Source organism: Musca domestica, unplaced genomic scaffold (assembly GCF_030504385.1).
Source record: "Musca domestica strain aabys unplaced genomic scaffold, Musca_domestica.polishedcontigs.V.1.1 4, whole genome shotgun sequence".
Classification (NCBI taxonomy): Eukaryota; Metazoa; Arthropoda; class Insecta; order Diptera; family Muscidae; genus Musca; species Musca domestica.
In genome coordinates this window covers 2,197,807-2,219,906 of record NW_026712328.1, presented here as the reverse complement: position 1 = coordinate 2,219,906, position 22,100 = coordinate 2,197,807, and the positions used below count along the sequence as shown (strand labels likewise).

At 39.3% G+C, this 22,100-nt stretch overlaps 1 protein-coding gene and 1 long non-coding RNA gene across 5 annotated transcripts in view; one reads left to right on the top strand and one right to left on the bottom strand.

The window, feature by feature from the left end:
- The first annotated feature begins 6,351 nt into the window (after positions 1-6,351).
- On the top strand, positions 6,352-7,088 carry LOC131804157 (uncharacterized). Its single transcript, XR_009342925.1, has 3 exons — positions 6,352-6,615; positions 6,676-6,786; positions 6,842-7,088. It is a non-coding gene; the product is annotated as an uncharacterized LOC131804157 (long non-coding RNA).
- A 537-nt stretch (positions 7,089-7,625) lies between these two features.
- Positions 7,626-22,100, bottom strand: part of LOC101899591 (tyrosine kinase receptor Cad96Ca) — a 569,779-nt gene continuing 555,304 nt past the window's right edge. For 3 of the 4 annotated variants that reach the window (XM_059126617.1, XM_059126619.1, XM_059126618.1), the window contains 2 exons: positions 8,173-8,314; positions 7,626-8,107 (listed from right to left, as the gene is read on the bottom strand). In XM_059126617.1, the coding sequence (XP_058982600.1) occupies positions 7,883-8,107; positions 8,173-8,314 (367 nt within the window). In that variant the 3' untranslated portion in view covers positions 7,626-7,882. Of the gene's footprint in view, positions 8,108-8,172; positions 8,315-13,095; positions 13,938-22,100 lie in introns of those variants that run through there. The other variant, XM_059126620.1, reaches the window with a different exon arrangement.

Genomic DNA, 22,100 nt, shown 5'->3' with positions numbered 1-22,100 from the left:
TCCTTAACTTCCTCTGTGTGCAGAAGCCCTCCTTTCTCAGAGCCAGAGGATATGTATCATCCTACTCTTATGGTAGCCCTTGAACTTAGTAACATTCAAACAAAACATACTTCATCTCAAAATAAGTCGCGTAAGTTAAACTTTGGCAAGACTAACGTTGATCTGTTGCGTTCTACATTGTCCAATATAAATTAATGTTTTGAAGGTAATTTGGATTTTCGTATTTCAAGCTTTTATAAAATAATTAACAATGCATTAGAAACCTCAGTCCCACTTGTGAAAATGTGCTGTGATAGGGGTCCAGTTTGGTTTACCCCACAACTTAGGCGCTTACGTAACATAAAAAGCAGGTTATTTAAAAAATTTAAAAAAATCAATTCTACCATAAATCTTACTAATTATACAAAAGCTAGAAGTTTATACAACACTGAAAATTCTAAATGTTACTCTGAATACCTAGTCAAGATGAGAAACAGCCTCTATAAAAATCCTAAGAACTTTTATAAATTCGTTAATTCAAAAAGAAAAGTCCGTGAATTTCCCAGTAGTATGCGATTCGGAAGTAGAGAATCGTGTGAACCTAAGGAAATAGCAGACATGTTTGCAGATTTTTTTTCAAAGTACGTATTCCAAACATTCCACTAAAGGTGTAAAATACTCTTATAGTATTAATAAACTTAATCATTTTCCTCATATTATTCTCACATCAGATGAAGTGTTGAAAGGTCTACTTTCATTGGAATGTTCCAATTCACCGGGTCCAGATGGTGTACCGTCTTTCATTTTAAAGGCATGTGCACATGAACTATATCTTCCTCTAACAAGTATTTTTAATACTTCGTTAACCCTAGGGTATTTTCCTCTTATTTGGCGTTCGAGCTTTATTATTCCATTGCATAAAGCTGACAGTAGATGTGTTATTGAAAATTATAGGGGCATTGCAAAACTAAGTGCAATTCCCAAACTTTTTGAGCGTTTGGTTACACAACGAATAACTCATTTCGTTACATCTATAGTATCACCGCACCAGCATGATTTTGTTAAAGGAAGATCAACTTTGACAAATTTATCATAACTGGTCTCTAATGTTCACACTGGATTCTCAAAAAATCTCCAAACTGATATTATATATACTGATTTCAGTAAAGCTTTCGATACGGTAGTGCATAATTTGCTAATATATAAACTTGACTTAATGGGATTCTCTACAATTCTCCTAAAATGGATATCGTCTTATTTGCATGACCGTACCCAAAAGTTATCTTTTAATAATACTCTCTCTAAAAATATTACAGTATTTTCTGGTGTTCCTCAGGGTCCACTACTTTTTGTACTTTATTTGAATGACCTTCCATCTATTATTCGCAACTCAAAAATATTAATGTTTGCTGACGATGTTAAACTTTTCTGCACTCTTAATTCCCACAACGAATCGCTTAATCTGCAACAGGACTTGTATTCTCTTGCTCATTGGTGTAGTGTCAATGGAATGTCATTAAATTTAAAAAAAATGTAAAGAATTGTCCTTATATATATCTCAGCATATGAACTACAACTATTTCATTGGTTCTTACAAACTGGATTATGTTGACTCGTTTCTTGATCTTGGTGTCATATTAGATAATAAATTACGTTTTAATTTACATATTGAGTCTTGTGTTGTGTTACTAGGATTTATAAAACGTTGGTCAAAGGAATTCGACGATCCTTATGTAACCAAACGCTTATTTATCAGCCTTGTTCGACCTACTTTTGAATATGGCTGCGTACTTTGGAGTCCTTTTTATAAAATATATTAAAAAAAGATAGAGTCTGTACAGGTTCAATTTCTTTTGTTTGCTCTGAAAGGTTTAAGATGGAATTCAAATGAACTTCTCCCACCTTATGAGAATCAGCTAAAACTCATCGATCTTCCTACACTAGAGAAAAGGAGATTAATGCTTAGATGTATTTTTATCATAAAACTTTTGCGTGGTGAAATTAAATTCAATGCCCCTTCGCGAAATACGCGTTATTACATACCACTTAAACTAACATTAGCAAAATCGAACTATGAAATAAATAATCCTCTCCGAAGTTTATGTGCTGATTATAATAAATTATACAACACGATTTCTTTGTGTGAACCCTTGCATGTCATAAAAAACTCTATCCTACGTTCTTAGTTTATAAAATAGTTGCCAGACTTAGTTTCTGTGATTTAGTATTTGTATTGTTTAGTTTTACTGTAGTTTAGTTTAGATACTTTAATTATTTTAATAGTTAAACCGGCTGATGTTCTAATGTAGCCGGTTTCCCAAGTCTACTAACCCCCTATAATCCGGACTATGGGGTGTACGTGCTCCCTACGTTATAGGGAGGTGGCCCTCTCGGTCGGCAGGGGCGGGAAAGTGAAGCGTTGGGAACGATCGAAAAAAAAAAGTTCTAGGTGAACTCCTTTGTCGCAAAGTAGTAGAAGATAGCTACATAAGCCTTGGTTGGTCGCTGGCCCACAATAATCAACTCCAGGGATTATATATGGCCGTGCAGGAGTTACCCTTGTTGCTGGCAGCTGTACCATTATTTGTTGATACATTATTCAATCATTAATATTGCAGTTATGTTTCCTTTGATTGGCCAAAATCGTTGCCTTATTGTGTTTAACAGCGCTTGAGGTCCACAATGCTTGTTTTCATGGTGAATCGTTGTTTAAAGCAGTTTTACTAATGGACCGTTATATGGCAATATTATTGGAGGTTTTGCCTCTGGTTGAAGCATATAATGTTCCAATCTCCCTCCTAGGCGAAGGATACTTTCTTAATGTTATGGTAATGACAGTATTTGAATGATTGACACCCTATTTGCCACAAATGTTTGTTTATAAGGTTGACTGGGATTTTATCCAGGCAAGGACAATTTCCGAGTCGGTCCATAGAAACATGGGATAACTTTGAAGCTTTAAGTCAATCCATACTCTATTAACCAGTTCAGTTGCTACCACTGTGGCACATAGCTCTAGTCGAGAAGGTGTTTGCTGTTTCAATGGAGCAACTCTGGATTTAACACAGACCAGGCGTACAGCTACGCGACCATACTTTTCAACAAAGCGAATGTATACAGCAGCGCCAAACGTTTTTTCCGACCCATCGGCAAACACATGTATTTTAACTACCCTACAAAATGCTTTCCAAATAGCACAGTTTTTCGGGTAATGGTTCATCCCATCCTAATGCAAGTTGCCACAGCTGCTGCGTAAACATCTTTAATTTCACAACAATTGGTGCAGTCAGACCAAGTGGATCAAAGAGTTTCGCTAGCTCAGACGTAGTTGATCGTTTCGTTATTACTTGACAATGATCAATATTTGTCTTTACCCAAAATTGGTCGTCCTGAGGCATCCAATATAGTTCCAAAGTCTTTGTCTTTTTGTTTTCATCAAAATCTAGATTGAATTCTCGATCGCAATATGGTATATCCTTTAGCAATCTTGGACTGTTTTTCTCAAGTTGAAGCCGTGTTTCTTCAAAATAATTATCAATTCCTTTTGTGTCTCCATCGCTATGTTTAAGGTATCAGAACCACAGAGAAAATGACAAAAGGGGATAGGATCCATGTTGTCGTTTGCAATTTTCTGTAGACACTTTGTGGCAAGGTACGGTGCTGCACGAGTTCCATATGTAATAGTATTGAACTAGTAATAGTAAACTGGGTGCGATGGGTCTTCCCTCCAAATTATCAGTTGATATTTCTGATCATCGGGGTGAATTAAGATTTGTCTATACATCTTTTCAATGTCAGTTGTAAATGCAAACTTTGGTAATCGGAACATTAGCAGAATAGAGAACAGCTCGCCTTGTACAGTTGGTCCTGTGTATATTAAGTCATTTAACGCATGACCCGATGACATTTTATGTGGTTTAAGCACACAATGATGCAAAATAAAATATCTAGGTTTCGACACTATTTTCACGTCAATTTTCTGCATGTGTCCCAGCTGTTCATATTCCTGCATGAACTTGATGCATGGCATGCGGATATCATCCTTCTGAAGTAGCCGACGTTTAAGACTCAGGAACCGGTTATACGCCATCGCATGAGATTTCCCCAATGCTTTTGGAGATTCTTGGAAAGGAAGACTAACAATGAATCGACCGTACTGATCTGTCTGGACAGGCTGATTATAATGGTTCTTGCAGCGGGTCTCCAGCGGAGACATTACCCTTTCGGTTGATGCTACCTCGAGTTTCCAAACATTCTCAATTGCTTGTGCTAGTGACGTTTCACTATCGAAAATTGCACATGCCAGCGCTGCTGATGTGACGTTCGTTGATGCTTGTTTGTTTAAGCCACCTACAGCCAAGCACAGTATTCTGCAGAATTGGTTGATTATCATTCAGTTTCATTGTACCCGGTTGCATAAGACTAAAGACGAACTCCGCCCGAGTAGGATGTCAATTTTTTCTTGAATCTGGGAATCTGCCAGAGAGATATGTTCAAATCGTGATTCGGTTTTGTAGGAACAATCATTGGCAAAACAAATGCTTCCAAATAAGATGAAAATCCAGAGTTATTAGACAACATTTGCATGTTCACACGAAGATGAGCCTTCTTCTGGATTGTTCCAACTCCGTCAAAAGACAAAGATGTCTCTATTGTTGCAAGTGATAACCTTTTAATCAGCCGTTCTGTAACAATATCTACCGGAATCAAGTACAGCTCTGAACTCGCCTGACATACCGTTTGCCTCTTTAATGGTGAATCTCGCAGTGGCAAGAAGTACATTCTTCTGATCTTCTGCTGATGCCGAAGAAATTACAGCAGTGTTGACTGGTGTATGATTGCTACTTGTGGTTGATGGTTGATTTAAGCCCGTTTCTGATGATTGAGATTTGCCTGATAAATGTAACAACGTATTGTGATTATTATTACATTTTTTGCGGTTGCCAGATTTTCAGTTTTTCGCTGTATCAGCCTTAAAACAGTTCACGCACATTTATGTTATTGTACCCATTTGAGTCTTTCAGATTCCGACATCGCCAAGAATCGCTTACACTGATAAAGACGATGGTCGCCATTTTTGCATAGCTTGCAATTGCTGTGATTCTCAACTGAGGTAATGGACGAAGCAGCTTTGTTTGAACCTATGTGAGCAGTTGCCACTATCCTAATCGATTCCATCGACTCAAACTGCAATTCCAGAAATGCAAACAGTTTTTTCATGAAAGGGACTTCCTTCGGTCTTTTTAACGATTTTATAAACCGTATATACAACGTATGATCCAACTTCTTCGTAATCAATTGCATCAAAGCGCGTCCCACGACGAAGTGTCAATATCCAGGTTGTTTAGGGCTAGCACACATTCCCTCGTCGTATCATGCAAAGCTTTGATAGAAGCGGGCGATGAGGTTCCTGTTGGCTGGTTCAGAATACGTTCTACCAATGTTGAAACATTGGTAGGCTTGGTTTGACTGTCCTGTTTCCATATTTTCCAAACTCTGCAGAAAGCGACCGAGGGCTGTCATTCTTGCTCTTACCCTTCGGGCCAGTCCTCAACTTGGGCAGACGCAGGTTCCTCAACCCATTTTTGGGCCTCTGAATCATTTTCTGGCGATCTTGCCTTTGTAGGTTTATCTGTATTGACCTTGGAAGACTTCAGTTTCTCCAACTCCGCCTTGATATAATCCTGGTGCAGATTCTCCGCTACGGACCATCCTCTGCCGAAGCTGCTTTAGCTCCTTACGCTTGCCAATGTAGAACTCCTCAGTTCTTCTCTTAAGCGGAGCCTTCTTAAATGTCGCCGAGCTTAGCGGCATTATACACCGGAATAATTTAAATTAAATTTAGCATTTGAAGTTCGTAATGGTTATTACAGCCTATGATAGAAAACTGTCTTTGCAAGTCTACGTCTTCGATATTTGGTATTTTATGGTTATTTTTATGGTTTTAGCTATACCGGTATTATTTTTATTATTCACCGGTTTTTTTTAAGTTTCGCATTTGAATATTGTAATGGCTTATGACAAAAGTTACCTATGTATGTCCACATCGTCGTATAGACTCTAATATAACGGCTAAATTTGATGTTTTTAAGATTTTAACAAAATTGTTAACGGATTTTATTTTTGTGAAAATTACCAACTTTTGTTCCAAATTGTGGAGCGTATACAATGTTGGGCACAGCCAAACTTACAGTTTTTTAACTTGTTTGACTTCCAAATGTCGGGATTCGTTTGAAGCAGTTGCAGTTAAAAATCGAAAAAAAAAATATTTTGAAAACTTCATCTTTAAAGCGTATTCTTTAACTTTTTCTTTAGTCATGCCTGTAAAGCTTTTTGGCTCTTATCATTTAAAAAAAATTATTTTTTTTTAAGCCAGTTTAATTTACAGCCTGTTCCACGATCTCGAAAGAAAATTTGTGCGAACGAAGGCTACTCACTCACTTTCGTATAAGAATGCGTTCCACTAACTTTCGTTCTTTCTTTCGCATAGCCTTACGTGATTCAGTGTTGCTAAATATTTTTTTGGAAAAATTAATCGCGAAATAAAGCAAAAAAAGCGTCAAATGTCTAATTTAAACGCGAAAAAGCAGCAGTGGCTCTGTCTCAACTGACATTTCAGTTGTAAACAAACAAATTGTAAATAAACAAACAAAATAAAATTTCTAGAGATTGTGTTCAAACTATTTGTGCTCTTAGAAAATAAAAAAAGAATATTTCCGTAGCCCTATTTTTTATGGAGGAGGTTCGAAATGTGCCACGGAGGCATTTAAGAGATGCTTCGAATTTATTTGAAGTACCTAACAACCAGTAAGTATGATTGTATTTTTAAATTTTTGAAATAATAAAAAATGATTTTTTCTAGGTTTGTGGCCAACTTTCGTGTGTCGAAGGAAGTTTTCGGGCTCTTTTGGATATGATGGAAGAGAAGTGGGTGCCCGGTTGCAGAACTACCCAAATCCGCCCCGATTTAAAACTTCTTCTGCTGCTTCCAAAAATTGGCATTCCTCTGGCGAACACAGGATTCTCCTCCATTTACTCAACTAGTACCCGCAGCTGTGTAGTTGATGATTTTTTCGTGCTGGAATTGAGAAAATAAAAAAAAATATATATTTGTTGTTCACATATTAAATTGCATTTATTATTTTTACTTACATTTTTGTTTCCATTTTCATTCAAGCAATGTTTATGTTAAAACAATTTTCCTTAATTGTTATTATACGATAGCAAACACACAAGTGACTGATTTTGACATTTGTGTTCGCATGCGTACGAAAGAAAAAAGATAGTGGAACGCAAAATTACACTGAAATGCTTACGTTTTCGTTCGCTTTGATTTTCGTGCAAATTTTCGTTCTGATAGATTTTAGTGGAACGGAAATCAGCTGTTTGTCGTGTAAAAGTTGTGCGAACGTGTTCTTTCGATATCGTGGAACTGGCTGTTAATATTTTTGTAGGTTCTTATTTAGTTAGTTAGTTTAGCTAGTTAGTTAGATACTAAACTTTAGAATATTCCCTTGAAAAATGTGGTATCTTTAAAATATCTGACATCGGTCGGTACTTTTATTGGGTCTACGCAAAAAATGTGGACGAATATTGTCCATTTACGAACTTTCCCTGCATCCTGCCAAATGATATCAATGTGCCAATTTTTAACTTTCAGGTTCCATCTGTTCTAAAGACAATATAATATTTTTTTTATTAAATTAGATAAATGCCACAAATATGCACACAAAATTTTGTTGTTTTACTCTAGAATTTAATTTACACATCTCATTAACATAACTTGTTATTATCATTAATTATTGTATAATTTAGTTTAATAAATTATTTAGAATTCGCGTTTCTATATATACTTGAGTTAAACATTTTATTTCGTACAGGACCACTATGTTGTTGACGCGAACTATACTTTTTCGTTGCTTACGCTTGGTATATTATAATAGTTGTGATCTGGAAACCTTTCTAACTCTATATATTCCATCTCCGCTTGTAATAGTCTATCCAACATTTGTACAAGTTCTTCAAAAGTGGGTCGATCATTCGGATCTTTAGACCAGCAATAATACATAATGTTATAGAGTTCACGGCGACAATGTTCAGGTTTTTCTAGTCTGTAGCCATCTCTAACCTAGAATGGGATGAAATGCACGAAATAAGTAATTGCAATAACTTTGTTTTATGTTTAACATTTGCCTTTCTCATGACTTCTGCAGCGGCATAACCTGGATATGGGGTAGATCCTAGCGTTACTATTTCCCACATAAGGATGCCGAAACTCCATATATCAGATTTTGATGAAAATATGTTGTCAAAAAGCGATTCAATAGCCATCCATCTAAAATTGCAGAACAAACAAAAATGTTACAAATCATTTAAATTAAAACTCAGTAAATATTGTGCCAAGATCGTATTAAATATTTTTCTAGTTGCCGTAATGTATGCAGATAAATTACTAAATTGCTTCAAAAGTAATTTTTTATAAATGTACAGGGTAAGATGAGAAAACAGCAACAAAGTCAAACGCAATAATTTTTACATTCTTTTTAAATTTTATTGAATGAAAGCAAAAAATGAAGGAAATAGCATCAAATTTTAGAATATGTTTAGATTTGTTCGAATTGGTCAACTTGGCACGAATTATGGCGTTCAAAAGGCCAAAGAAACGCTGCCCGAATGTTACTTTGCGGTATTTTGGCCTATTACCCGCGAAGCGCTTGCTTGAGTTGATCGACACATTGGTATTTTTTAGTGCCAACCTTGTTTTGAAAAATACTCCAGACACAATAGTCCAACGGATTGGTATCCGGAGATTTTGGTGGCTGTTCAAAAGAACATAATTTTTAAACATATTATTTTTAGTCTTTGTTATTTAATAGTTTTGCTATGTCAGCATACAACTGACCTAATATAATTTTGTTTTCAGTGTTTATTTTAAGCAAGTCAATAGCCCAAATAAAGAAACAATTCGACTGGTTTCACAATTGAATGTTCTATTGGCTGAAGCATTTTATTGCTTACTTCGCATTTAATGCTAGTCGTATTGATATTCAAAATGTATAAATACCAAGCGAAGTTAATGATTCTTGGTAGATTACAAGAAATTGTAAACATACCAAGGTTACACAATTCAAGTGTTGTGTATATCTACTTTTATTTATATTAATAAACATTTTTTCGTGACCCCGACCTGATCTTGACTAGGATTACTTAATTCACTTATAAATTTTGAATTTCACCTCACCAGTGCTAAGGAATTTGAAATATTTATTTGTGATAGGAGCTAGTTACGTACAACTAGTAGCACCATCCAAGAGCCAGAAACATCTGGAGAAGAATCCGTTTCCTACATCAAGAACTATTTGGATCAACTGATAGTTAATCAGGCCAAGGCGGACACAGTATGGATCTACCTACAGTAATAGACCAACAACAAGCAGCAATTGCCGAATTGGAAAGAAGGACAGCGGAGTTCTACGCCAAAAAGTTAAAGGAGATGGAAGCACTCTGGGAAGAGATCGATCGCAATGAAAACAAAATTCGTGCAGATTCTGCGGCAGAGTCACAATTCCATATCACCAATAATGAATTACAAGTCATTGGTCAAGAGTACAGAGCTGCAATCGACAACATCGAGGCAGACTTCAAAAGAGGCAAAGAATAAATGCCTCAGAAACCGCTTCCCAAAACAAGGGAGGGGGTTCAAAAACAAACTAGCCAGTTTACTGCAACCAGCAGTGTGGCTGCATTAGTGAGACGTCAGAGGGCTCTTATGCAGTCCATTCAAACTTTAATAAGGGGCAGTTCAGGCCAAGCTGCACCCTGTCAGACAGTGGCTGCTATTGAAAAACTGTGGACACACGTGGAAGATATCCACTTCAAAATGTTCGAGGACTTTGACGACCCAACGTTGGTGGGGTACGATGCATCAGTATACGTTCTCTTAGAGGAAGAGACGTTAAGGTTCAAAGAAAAAATATCGACCATTCGTCGTCTCAGCAGAGACCAGGTGGGAACTTGGCAAATCAAGTTAATCTGCCAAAAATTACAATCCCTCAATTTAATGGGGATTATTCGAAGTGGCAGACGTTTGCTGACATTTTTGGGAAAATGATCAACGAGCAAGCCTTGCCACAAGTCCAAAAATGTGGTATCTCAAGGCCAACGTTACTGGGGATGCCGAGAAACTCATAAGGCACCTCGAGTTGACCGAGGCGAATTACGACATTGCCTGGAAGACACTCCAAGACAGGTACAACAACAAGAGAGCTCAAGTGTCAGCTATACTTGAGAGAATGCTAAACCTACCCAACATGTCTGGCGATAGCAGATCAGTGAAGGACTTTCATGACAGTCTTTATGAATCGTTATTGGCATTGGAGGGTCTTGGAATAAAGCCAAAATAATGGGATCCACTCTTAATCCACATCCTAACAAAGAGGATGGACAAGACTACTCATGTGTTGTATGAGCAGTCGATTGTGGATTCCTAAGAGCTCCAAACGATGGAGCATTTCATGAAATGTTTGAGGAGTCGCTTCGAATCATTAGAAGCTGTCAATGGGATTCAGAAAAGCAAACCGTCAGCAACGACTGCTTCCACCACGATCCGTAGATGTCACATGTGCAAAGGTGACCACCCCCTATATTACTGCAAACAGTTCTTGGCAATGACAGTGCCCGAAAGGCAGAAATGGGTTGCTAGACACAAGATGTGTCTAAATTGCTTCAAGGATGACCATCAGGCAAAAACGTGCACACGTGGGAAGTGCAGGAAGCATCCACAAAACCACAATACACTTTAGCATTTTTAACGAGGCCACAAGTAGAGAACAAATCAGCAGATTTGTCAGTTCAGCAGCCACCAACAGTAGCATCGGCGAATAGATCCCAATCATTCGTTCTCCTTGCAACCGCACGGGTTGCGATTAAGGCAAATAATGGAAGAAGCTATGAGTTTAAGGCGATTCTGGATTCCGGTTCACAGATTAATCTGGTGTCAGAGCGACTAGTGCAGAGGTTGGATATCGAACCCATTCAATCATCGATCTGTATCGTAGGTGTTGGCGGAAGATCGAGAACCGCAAACCACAGGGTCAACGCGGAGCTTCAGTCACTGAACAGCAAATTTAGAATGCGCTTGGAAGCTTTCGTGTTACCAAATATAGTGCCACCCCAACCAAGCACTGACATCGATATCACATCATGGCCTATTCCAGAAAACATAAAGCTAGCAGATCCCTATTTTTATCAAACGGCCAGGATTGACGTACTACTTGGAGCAGAGTTCTACGCATCATCGCCCAAATAGCAGCACAACAAAGCTGCGGGTTGTGTTCGATGCGTCTTGCAAGTCATCATCTGGATGGTCATTCAATGATATTTTGCATTCAGGTTCCAGGGTTCAAGGAGATCTGTTTGGCATGCTGTTGCGATTTAGACTGCCGAGATTTGTCTTTACAACAGACATTGAGAAGATGTATAGACAAATGCTAGTCGACAAATGAGATCGCAAATATCAGCTAATCCTATGGAGAAACCCTCCAGACAAGGAACTTGAGCACTACATGTTAAATACGTTAACATATGGCACGACGAGTGCCCCATATCTTGCTACAAGATGTCTAAAAGGCTAGCAGATACAAACATGCAAAAATATCCATTGGGGGCGCTGGTACTTCAAAAGAATTTCTACGTTGACGATTGCATGTGCGGGTCTGACAGTTTAACAACGGCAATTGAGATGCAGAAACAAGTTATTATGTTACTACAGGAAGCTGGATTTAGACTACGAAAATGGTGTGCTAACCACTTGAAACTGCTGCGTGGAGTTCCTCCAGAAGATAGAGAAGTATATCTAAATTTTGACAAGTCATCAAAAATGGAAATAAAGCGAGGAGCCTCATTTTGTTACCTTTCTTGGGTGGCGCTTGTTGAGTGTGATGGTGCTGAGTCCTGTTGGAATATCCAAGGTCTGTGGCCAAAATGTTTGCGTTCTCAAGGATTTAATACAACCTGTAGAATATTTTCGCGATAAAATTCGGCATTTATTCTGATTCCACGGTCGATTAATACAAGCGGAGAGCGACCATCGACCATGGCGGCCCACACCATCTCCATGTTCTGGTGGCCAACCGAAGGTGCGCATTTTCAGCTGACTTCTTTGGCAAGTAAATACGATCATTTTGTTTGTTCACAAACTGCTGGACAACGAATGTTTCCTCATAGGAGAAAACCAAATTCGTTAGTTCACCACTTTCGGCCAAGCGAAGCAACTCTGTATCTCTTTTGAGTCTATTTTCTTTCCGTTGCGGTGTAAGTTCTTGCACTTTTTGAAAATTCAATGGCTTTACCCCGATCTCATTTTTCAATATTTACCGAATGGAATATTGCGATATGTTAAGCTCACGAGCCATTTTGCGGACACTGCGGGCAGGTCGCTTCTTTACTTTTCTAACCATTTCGGTTGATGTTGCTGTTTTCTTCCGTCCACTTCCTTGACGTCGGGCTACGCTACCAGTATCACGGTAACGAGCGATGGTACAAGACACAAAAGATTTATTCACATTTAAATGCTGGAGTGCTCTAACGATAGCCACTTGTGGTTTTCCTGTCAAATATAATGAAATCACACTATCCCGCTTAAATTCCATCACGAATAACTTTTTTTCTAGAAAATTCTCACCAAAATTCGTTTGTACCCTTGTAAACAATATAATGAACTATCAATGGAATAATTTTAACAGCAGTTGGTCGAATGGCTTAGAAATGACAGCAGTCTGAAGTTGGTTGCTCTTTTTTCATCTCACCCTGTATATAGATAAAATCCAGATACTCATAATAATGTCTTTAAAAAGAAAGGCATACTTTTTTCGTTTTTGCATAATTGTCTCAACCGCCGCTTAATTTTGATAAGTTACAATTTACGTTAATTTTATTCGTTAATTTTGTCTTTAAGATTGGAATAGTCTGGTAATGTCATTTACAGCAGTTGTCTTCCGTGCCGAACCTTTGTGCATGCTCAAGACAATCTCTTTAATGACAGTATTTTTTAGAGTTTAAAAAGAAATCCAGTGAAAAATGAAAACAACATAACAATATAATGTGTTGGTAATTTATTTCTTTAACCTTGCCATTGCTTTTTTATCATGCAGACGATAAAAAGCAAGAGTATCTAGAGTACATTTAAAGCTCTGAAATTAAAATGGCATTCTTCAAACAACTTAAAAATCAGCCATCCTCCTATCCGACTAAATATTACATACCAATGTTATATGAGCCCAAATTGACTTATTCGATTTATAATTTTTTAATTATTTTTAATTTCAACTGCAAAACTTTGAATTGGAAATGAATGTCTCGCATGCCAATGGAAGTAATATGAACTACAATTTTTTTTTGGAATCCTAAAACAAGTAGTTATGTCCCATTTGTTGATGTCCTGGTAATTCAGGTCCAATGATGGTGATTCCTTTAGGTTTGAATGTGTATATATGGAGGATTTGTGTGAATATCGAGCCATGTTTTCTTTAGAAGTGCAGTTGGAAAACTGGTCAAATGGTTTGGCTGTTAATTAAATTAAGACTAATGCTGTTTTATTCAATGGACCTCGTCGTGTTTCTACCCCTTGTATCTGTGTGGGCTTTTGTGGATGAAATTAGGAGTATGGGTTTGGCCATTGATTCCAAGTTTATTAGGACGGTGGTAGCCAATCCTCAATTGTTGTTTTCAAGATTTTTGTCTTTAGTTGGTCATTTCTTGTGAGGGTTGTGAGATTATGACTCTGCGTAATTTTACTTGCTCCATCGGTATCGATATTAAGAGTTGTTTTGAATAATTGTCTATTTGTTGAGCTGCTGATGTTTATGGCTGTTTGCTGTTCATAGAATACCTTTATTTCTTCCCAACGCCATTTTTAGAAGACCCAGACTATCGAGAAGGCCTTCTCCCACCAACTCCGTCTACAGTAAATACATTAGCCGATTAAACAAATTATAAATTAGTTAAAGAACATTAAGAATAATTGATAATACAAATAGGACAATACATTAACACATTTATCTGGCAACTACTTATTTTGATCTCCATATTCTACAACTATATTCTAGTTTAGGCTAAACCCATGATAGAAGAATATAGGTAGAAGCATCGACACAGCTGCTTGCACAATGAACTGTCAACCCAATTTTTTAATTGAAAATGTTGAATGAAAAATATTTAAATTTGTAAAAATTGTTGAAAAACGCATATTTTAATAACCTCCGAATGTTGTCGTATAAGAAAACATATAAAAAAGACATTTAAAATTTTTTGACAAATTAATATTCCCAAGCGTTGATGCATCTACCTGTATTCTTCTTCCATGGGTGAGGCAGACTGACAAGCAAGGGTTTACTTTGTACTATTAATTGGTAGTTATTATTTTTAATGTTTGCACTTGGTTCGCTCGATTAACTACGAGTTACGGACAGCCGTGAGCTTGTATAATATGTCACAAAAATTCATGTTGTCTTTTCTCTCCAGATTTGTCAACATCGGATGCAACTGAAGCAGCTTCGGTATATCTACCGTTCGACACTCCGACACTACAAGCTACGACGGAACTGCAACAGCTGGTGAGCAAGGCAAACAAAAAGGGGTCCAAGTACTTATAGGTAGCGCTCCTAACTCACACCAAATTGCGTAAGGGTACTAGCACTAACAAACGGGGCCATTTCCTACTAGACTGCATAAATACTAACGACCTAATAATTCTTAACACTGGGATTAAAGCAACCTTTGCAAATAAAATTAGGGAGGATGTTTTAGACATTACTTTTTGTTCAGGAAACCTTATGAACGAGATTCAGAATTGGAGGGTTTCGGATAAACACTCCTTTTCGGAACAAGTCAGTTGGGAGACTAGTAAAAGACAGGCTAGGTACAGGAACTTTGAACGCATAAGCATAGATGAAACAGACAGGGATGTCAATAGGTTAACGGAGACCTCAGTAAAGTCATTCAAATAATGCTGTCACCTTTTACAGAGGAAATCTGCTAAAGAAAAACCGTGGATGACAGGGAAAACTCGAAACAAAGGGATAGAGCTCGACGTAAAAAACTAGCAGTATCCTGGGAAAGCTATCATAATTAACATAAAAAATACGATACCGGATTGACCCGAAACAATAAGATCCCAGTTTCCGCCAGTGGCTGCCAACACAGTAAGTACATGTTTGTGTTTGTTTATTTTTCTGCATTGGTATAAGCATATCCCGGAATGCTTGCTCCGGATTTTATTTGTCCGTGCCGGAATTGAGGAAAACCCCTTGGTTCTGCTCGGTTTGTCAGTACGTCCTCCACCACAGATCTGTTTCGGTGCGATGTAATGGATGTAGAGAATGGGTGCACTTTAAAAACTGTTCCGGACTAAGGCGTTTGCGAGACTACATCGAAAGGAATTATGTTGCGACATGCAGTAATGTAGTCCCCAGCTAATCCATATCTTCGTCGTCCTCATCAGAGACGTCGTCGGAGTATGGACCTCCATGGCAGTCTCCAGAACAGCAACCAACACCGCAGTATCTAACGCAACATGTTGATATTCCAACTCCGGATTGTGCATTATTCTTGCAATTCAATTGCAACGTACTCCAAGGCAAAATAGATGAGACAGTGGAATTTATGAATCGGAGGAATATTAAGATCGCAGCGGTGCAGGAAACCAAGCTGAATGAAAATTGCAGCCTACAACGTTGTTATGATTACAACGTACTAAGGAAGGATCGCACCAGATGGAGGTGGGGGATTAGCGTTCCTGTTACACCATTCTGTTCAGTACAGACCTATATCGCTTGAGCTAGTCTCTAGTGACCCATACATGGAATGTATAGGGGTAGCAGTCAAGCGTGGAACTGCCAAGGTGCTTAATGTATATATCCCGCCTATTAATAGCTGTGAACCGCGTTATTTGACTGACATTTACCTAATATTAGCTCATTGTTGATAGGCAATAACCGCCTGGTACTTGGTGATTTTAATGCCCACTATGAGTTGTGGCATTTCGTCCTAGGTAATGACCAGAGGCGATCAGCGCTGGCAGAGCAGATTGACTGCTCCACATTCTGCATGGTTAACGAGGATGCCCCCACCCGAATAAGAGGAGAGTGTCATAGTTCGCAAGACTTAACCATAGTGTCACCCGGCCTGATAAATGACGTGACTTGGCAACGCGTCATTTCTCTTGGCTCAGACCATCTCCCCATAATCGTCTCCATAAGCAGGTCGCCCCATTTCATAACCTCACTTTCCTTAACCATGGGAAAGTCCACTGGCCAGAGTTCAGAGAATTCACCAACCGCCGCTTCAGAGAACTGCCCAAACCTTCTGATGTTCGGGTAGCAGAAAGGGTTTTCCGAAACATCATCAAAGCTGTAGCCGCTCGCTATATACCTGCTGGTCGAATACCCGAGATAAGACCAAACTTCCAAGCAGAGGCAGCGGGACTAGGAAACGAGTGTGATGATCTCCGTCGTACCAACCCTACTGATCCTAGAATCAGTGATTTGACAGTGGAGTTCAACCAGTTAGTACAGGAGCATAAGAGGAAAAAGTGGATAGACCAACAGTGTAAACGATATGAGTATGCTGTGGGTAACGGTTAAATCGCTCTCGAACCCTAGAAAAAGGGATCAGTCACTTTCAACGACGTAGCGGTGACTGATCCGAAGAGGTGCGCGGAGTATTTCAAACGACAAATTGTCGAGCACCCCGAGAGCGACAGGGAGAAGCGAAGACTACTACGTCGTATCAGATCTCTTCCCGCCGAGGAGGATTTTGCAAATGTCATCCTTAACGCTAAGTCATCCAAATCGTTGGTTCCGGCCGGAATCTCAATGGTAATGTTGAAACAGCTGGATACGCCGGGAGTCGAGTACTTAACGAAAATTCTCAATTTGTCGCTAGCCACCCACATAGTGCCTGAAACCTGGGAAATGGGACGGGTGTTCCCGCTATTGAAGCCAGGCAAGGATGCTAGTAAAGGCGAATCGTACAGGCCGATTTCGCTTTTGTCGCCAGTAGCTAAGACTCTTGGGACTTTACTCCTCCCCATCATTAGGGGAAGCTATACAGTTGCCAAACACCAGCACGGATTCCGTTCACAACATAGTACCACAACAGCATTACACGCCACACATATTAGTAGAGGACTGAACCAGAACAGACCGTTTGACAGTACAGTGTTGGTAGCCCTTGACCTATCAAAGGTATTTGATATGGTGAATCATGCCAAACTGTTTGAGCACGTGCAGAGAACTACCCTCCGGTCAAGTTTGAAACGTTGGATAATCAACTATATGTGGACGCCAGTCGTACGTGAAATTCCGGAACAAAGAGTCCAAAGGCCGTAGAGTGAAACAGGGAGTTCCCCAAGGTGGGGTGATATCTCCGGAACTGTTTAACCTCAACCTTTCCTGAAAATATCCGCCACGATATCAACGGCCACACTCTGTACCACATGGTCTGCGGAGATGAGAACACAACTGAATGTGCAGGTCGAGGGGAATCTAGTATCGACCAAGAACTACCCCAAGATTCTAGGGGTCACGTTCGAAAGCATGGTCAAGTCGTCCGGAACAAGGTCCTCAAGCCACTAGCAGGCTGCACGTGGGGTGCGGACAAGGAAACCTTGTTGACCCCTTATAACGCGATAGGTCGGTCTGTGGTCAGCTATGTGGCTCAAGTGTGGTCTGCGAATACTAGTGTTACGCAATGGAAGCACATCTAGACCTACCAGAACGCTGCTCTGAGAACTGCCTTCTCATGACACTAGTGGACCATCTACATGAGGAGGTGAAAGTCCCTCCCTTATGTCAGTATAATCATATGCTTCCGTTGCAGTACCTGCTTGGGTGTTACCGTGAGAGTCATCCCAGCCATCATATGGTGGATAAATCTCCCCCACCTAGGCGTGTCAGGAAGGACATAACGCAAACACTTGCACGTACTACAGCTACAACAACAACAACAACAAAATAGGAAGAACAGCAGATGGCAACTACTGGAAGCTTTTCTGCGAACAGATTAATAGCGTAAATGATGTTTCAAAAATTAAAATTTTCTTTCTAAAACCCATACACAAGCCGATACAATGGTGGATGATATGAGTAATAAGATGGATAAAACTGTGATGAACACAAACTTTCTGCCGAGCATCACGACACACGAAGAATTATGCTAAGAAAATATTTGTATAAAAGAATGAAAATAATAAAAAGAGTTAGTCAGTTGTCTTTCATGAAGCAACCAGAACCAATTTGTGTTTAATTCCTAAACATCGTCTTTCCTTCAAGTTTATGTGCTTGCAGGGAGTCTTTTAAAGACTATAAGTGTCAGTTCAAATTTATGTGTTTGAACTGAATCCCACTAGGTTTTATCAACATTTTTTGGTGACCCCGAACGTTTGTTTAGTTTCGGTTTAAGTATAACGTGTCGCTGTCGGTCGCGAGGATTCATCGATTCGAATCGCATATCCTTATTGATTTCGCACCCAACCTTGGATGCAACGCATATCCATCCTGACTCGTTACTCATCCCTCGGATACAACACAGATCTTTCCTAAGTCTACACGCAACCCAGAATACAACGCATGAGGCTACACACAACCTCGTACGCGCAGACCAACAATCATCAACAACACAAATCAACGCATCGGAGAAATTACCAAACGTGGCACAAAACGTACTCTGGTAATTGTTAAAGCAAAAAAATGAGCTTTATATCAACAAGGATGCAATCCTAATCACAAGGGAAATTAGAAGACTTGGCAGAACACGCATATTCTGGTTTGTTTAACCAAGCAAAAAAGAATAGTTTATATTTGGCAAGTAAGCAACAACTCCACAACCGTGCGCTGAAGATAAAGCAATGACAACTGTTCGAGAGCTAATCGCCCAACAAGAAGTAAGGGGCAGAAATTTCGAAAAATTTATAGCGATAATTAAGAATGCTCCGTTTGAGAGAAGAACTGAGGAGTTCTATATTGGCAAGCGTAAGGAGCTAGAGCAGCTTTGACAGACGTTTGAAACGGAGAGAAGTTCAATGCAACAGTGGGCTATATCAAGTCGGAGTTGGAGTTGCTGAAGTCTGCCAAGATCAATCCAGATAAACCCACAAAAGCAAGATCGCGTCTGTCCAAGTTGAGGACTGGCCCGAAGGGTAAAAGCAAGAATGACAGCCCTCGGTCGCTTTCTGCAGAGTTTGGAAAATATAATAAAGACGATAAAAGAAGAGACGATTAAAGGAAAACTCATAAGCCTCTCAGCCTTGACAGAGGACAACTACGCACCTGCATGGATGTTGTTCCAAGAACGGTACAATAACAAACGTGTTCTTGTTTCAACATTAGTAGAACATATTGGTCGCTTTCTGCAGAGTTTGGAAAATATAATAAAGACGATAAAAGAAGAGACAATTAAAGGGTTTTGGAGTCAAATTACAGGCCTGTTCGACGAAATTTAGCAACAGGTCCATTTGCGGTTCAAAGCAACTTGATAATTCTGGCAATCCTGAAATAGAAATGCAGTGGCAATGTAACAAGCACACCTCAATTGGAAACTGACTTGGTAGCACACAGCTCACTTTCACTACCAGAGGTAACAATCCCTCAATTCAATGGGGATTATTTAAAGTTGCGTCAGTTCTATGAACTGTTTGTGGAGATGGTGGACAAACAGCATCTTCCTAATGTCCAAAAGATGTGCTACCTAAAAACAAATTTGTCGGGCGAAGCTGGAAAACTCATAAGCCTCTTAGCCTTGACAGAGGACAACTACGCAACTGCATGGATGTACAATAACAAACGTGTTCTTGTTTCAACATTGGTAGATCATATTCTAAACCAGCCAACAGGAACCTCATCTCCCGCTTCTATCAAAGCTTTGCATGATACGACGAGGGAATGTATGCTAGCCATGAACAACCTGGATATTTACACTTCGTCGTGGGACGCGCTTTGATGCAATTGATTACGAGGAAGTTGGATCATACGTTGTACATACGGTTTATACAATCGTTAAAAGACCGAAGGAAGTCCCTTCCATGAAAAAACTATTTGCATTTATGGAATTTCAGTTTGAGTCGATGGAATCGATTGGGATAGTGGCAACTGCTCACAAAGGTTCAAACAAAACTGCTTCGTCCATAACCTCAGTTGAGAATCACATCAATTTTAAGTTATGAAAAAATGGCGAACATCGTCTTTATCAGTGTAAGTAATTCTTGGCGATGTCGGTATCTGAAAGACTCAAATGGGTACAATAACATAAAATGTGCGTGAACTGTTTTAAGGCTGATACAGAAAAAAAAACTGAAAATCTGGCAACTGCAGGAAATGTAATAATAAGAACAATACGTTGTTACATTTATCAGGGAAATCTCAATCATCAGAAACGGGCTTAAATCAAACGCCAACCACAAGTAGCAATCATACACCAGTCAACACTACTGTAATTTCTTCGGCATCAGCAGAAGATCATAAGTATGTACTTCTTGCCACTGCGAGAGTCACCATAAAAGATGCAAACGGTATGTCAGGCGAGTTCAGAGCGGTACTTGATTCCGGTAAATATTGTTACAGAACGGCTGATTAAAAGGTTATCACTTGCAACAATAGAAACATCTTTGTCTACTGACGGAGTTGGAAAAATCCAGAAGAAGGCTTATCATCGTGTGAACATCCAAATGTTGTCTAACAATTCTGGATTTTCAACTTATTTGGAAGCATTTGTTTTGCCAAATGCCAGATTCAAGGAAAAAGTGACATCCTACTCGGGGCGGAGTTCTACTTCAGTCTTATGCAACCGGGTACAATGAAACTGAATGATAATCAACCAATTCTGCAAAATACTGAGCTTGGCTGGGATGTAGGTGGCTTAAACAAACAAGCATAAACGAACGTCACATCAGCAGCGCAGACATGTGCAATTTTCGATAGAGAAACGTCACTAGCAAGCAATTGAGAAGGTTTGGAAACTCGAGGATGTAGCATCAACAGAAAGGATAATGTCTCCGCTGTAAATTCGCTGCAAGACCCATTATAATCAGCCTGTCCAGACAGATCAGAACGGTCGATTCATTGTTAGTCTTCCTTTCCAAGAATCTCCAACAGCATTGGGGAAATCTCATGCGATGGCGTATAGCCGGTACATGAGTCTTGCACGTCGGCTTCTTCAGAAGGATGATATCCACCATATGATACGTCTGAGCTAGCGAAACTCTTTCATCCAATTGGTCTGATTGCACCAATTGTTGTGAAATCAAAGATGTTTATCCAGCAGCTGTGGTAACTTGCATTAGAATGGGATGAACCATTACCCGAAAAACTTTGTACTACTTGGAAAGCATTTCGTAGTGAATAGGAAGGTCTCAACAATTGCAAAATCCACCGACATGTATTCGGTGTGCAGATTCCGGCAAAAGTGAAAATACATGTGTTTGCCGATGGGTCGGAGAAAACGTTTGGCGCTGCTGTATACATTCGCTTTGTTGAAAAGTATGGTCGCGTAGCTGTACGCCTGATCTGTGTTAAATCCAGAGTTGTTCCATTGAAACAGCAAACACCTTCTCGACTAGAGCTATGTGCCACAGTGGTAGCAACTGAACTGGGTAATAGAGTAAGGATTGACTTAAAGCTTCAAAGTCATCCCATGTTACTATGGACCGACTCGGAAATTGTCCTTGCCTGGATAAAATCCCAGTCAACCTTATAAACAAACATTTGTGGAAAATAGGGTGTCAATCATTCAAATATTGTCATTACCAGAACAATGGAAGCACGTTTCGTCAAAGGAGAATTCTGCTAACATGATTGCCAGTAGACCTTTATAACAGTCATTGTCCAGTTTTTTTTCACGGAAAGAAGGAATTATGACCTGCTAAATGCCCTCAAAACGCTATTACAAATAACGTGGAGCTGAAGGTTGCCGCTACGACTGCAATAGTAACCTCAGACATCCACTTATAGATGGAATCGATCACAAAAATTCCTTCAGGAGATTACAAAGGATTGTGTCATACGTCCTCAGATTCACAAGAAACGCGCGGATGCAAAGGTCTAAGCGGCCCAGAAGTATAGCCCTTAACC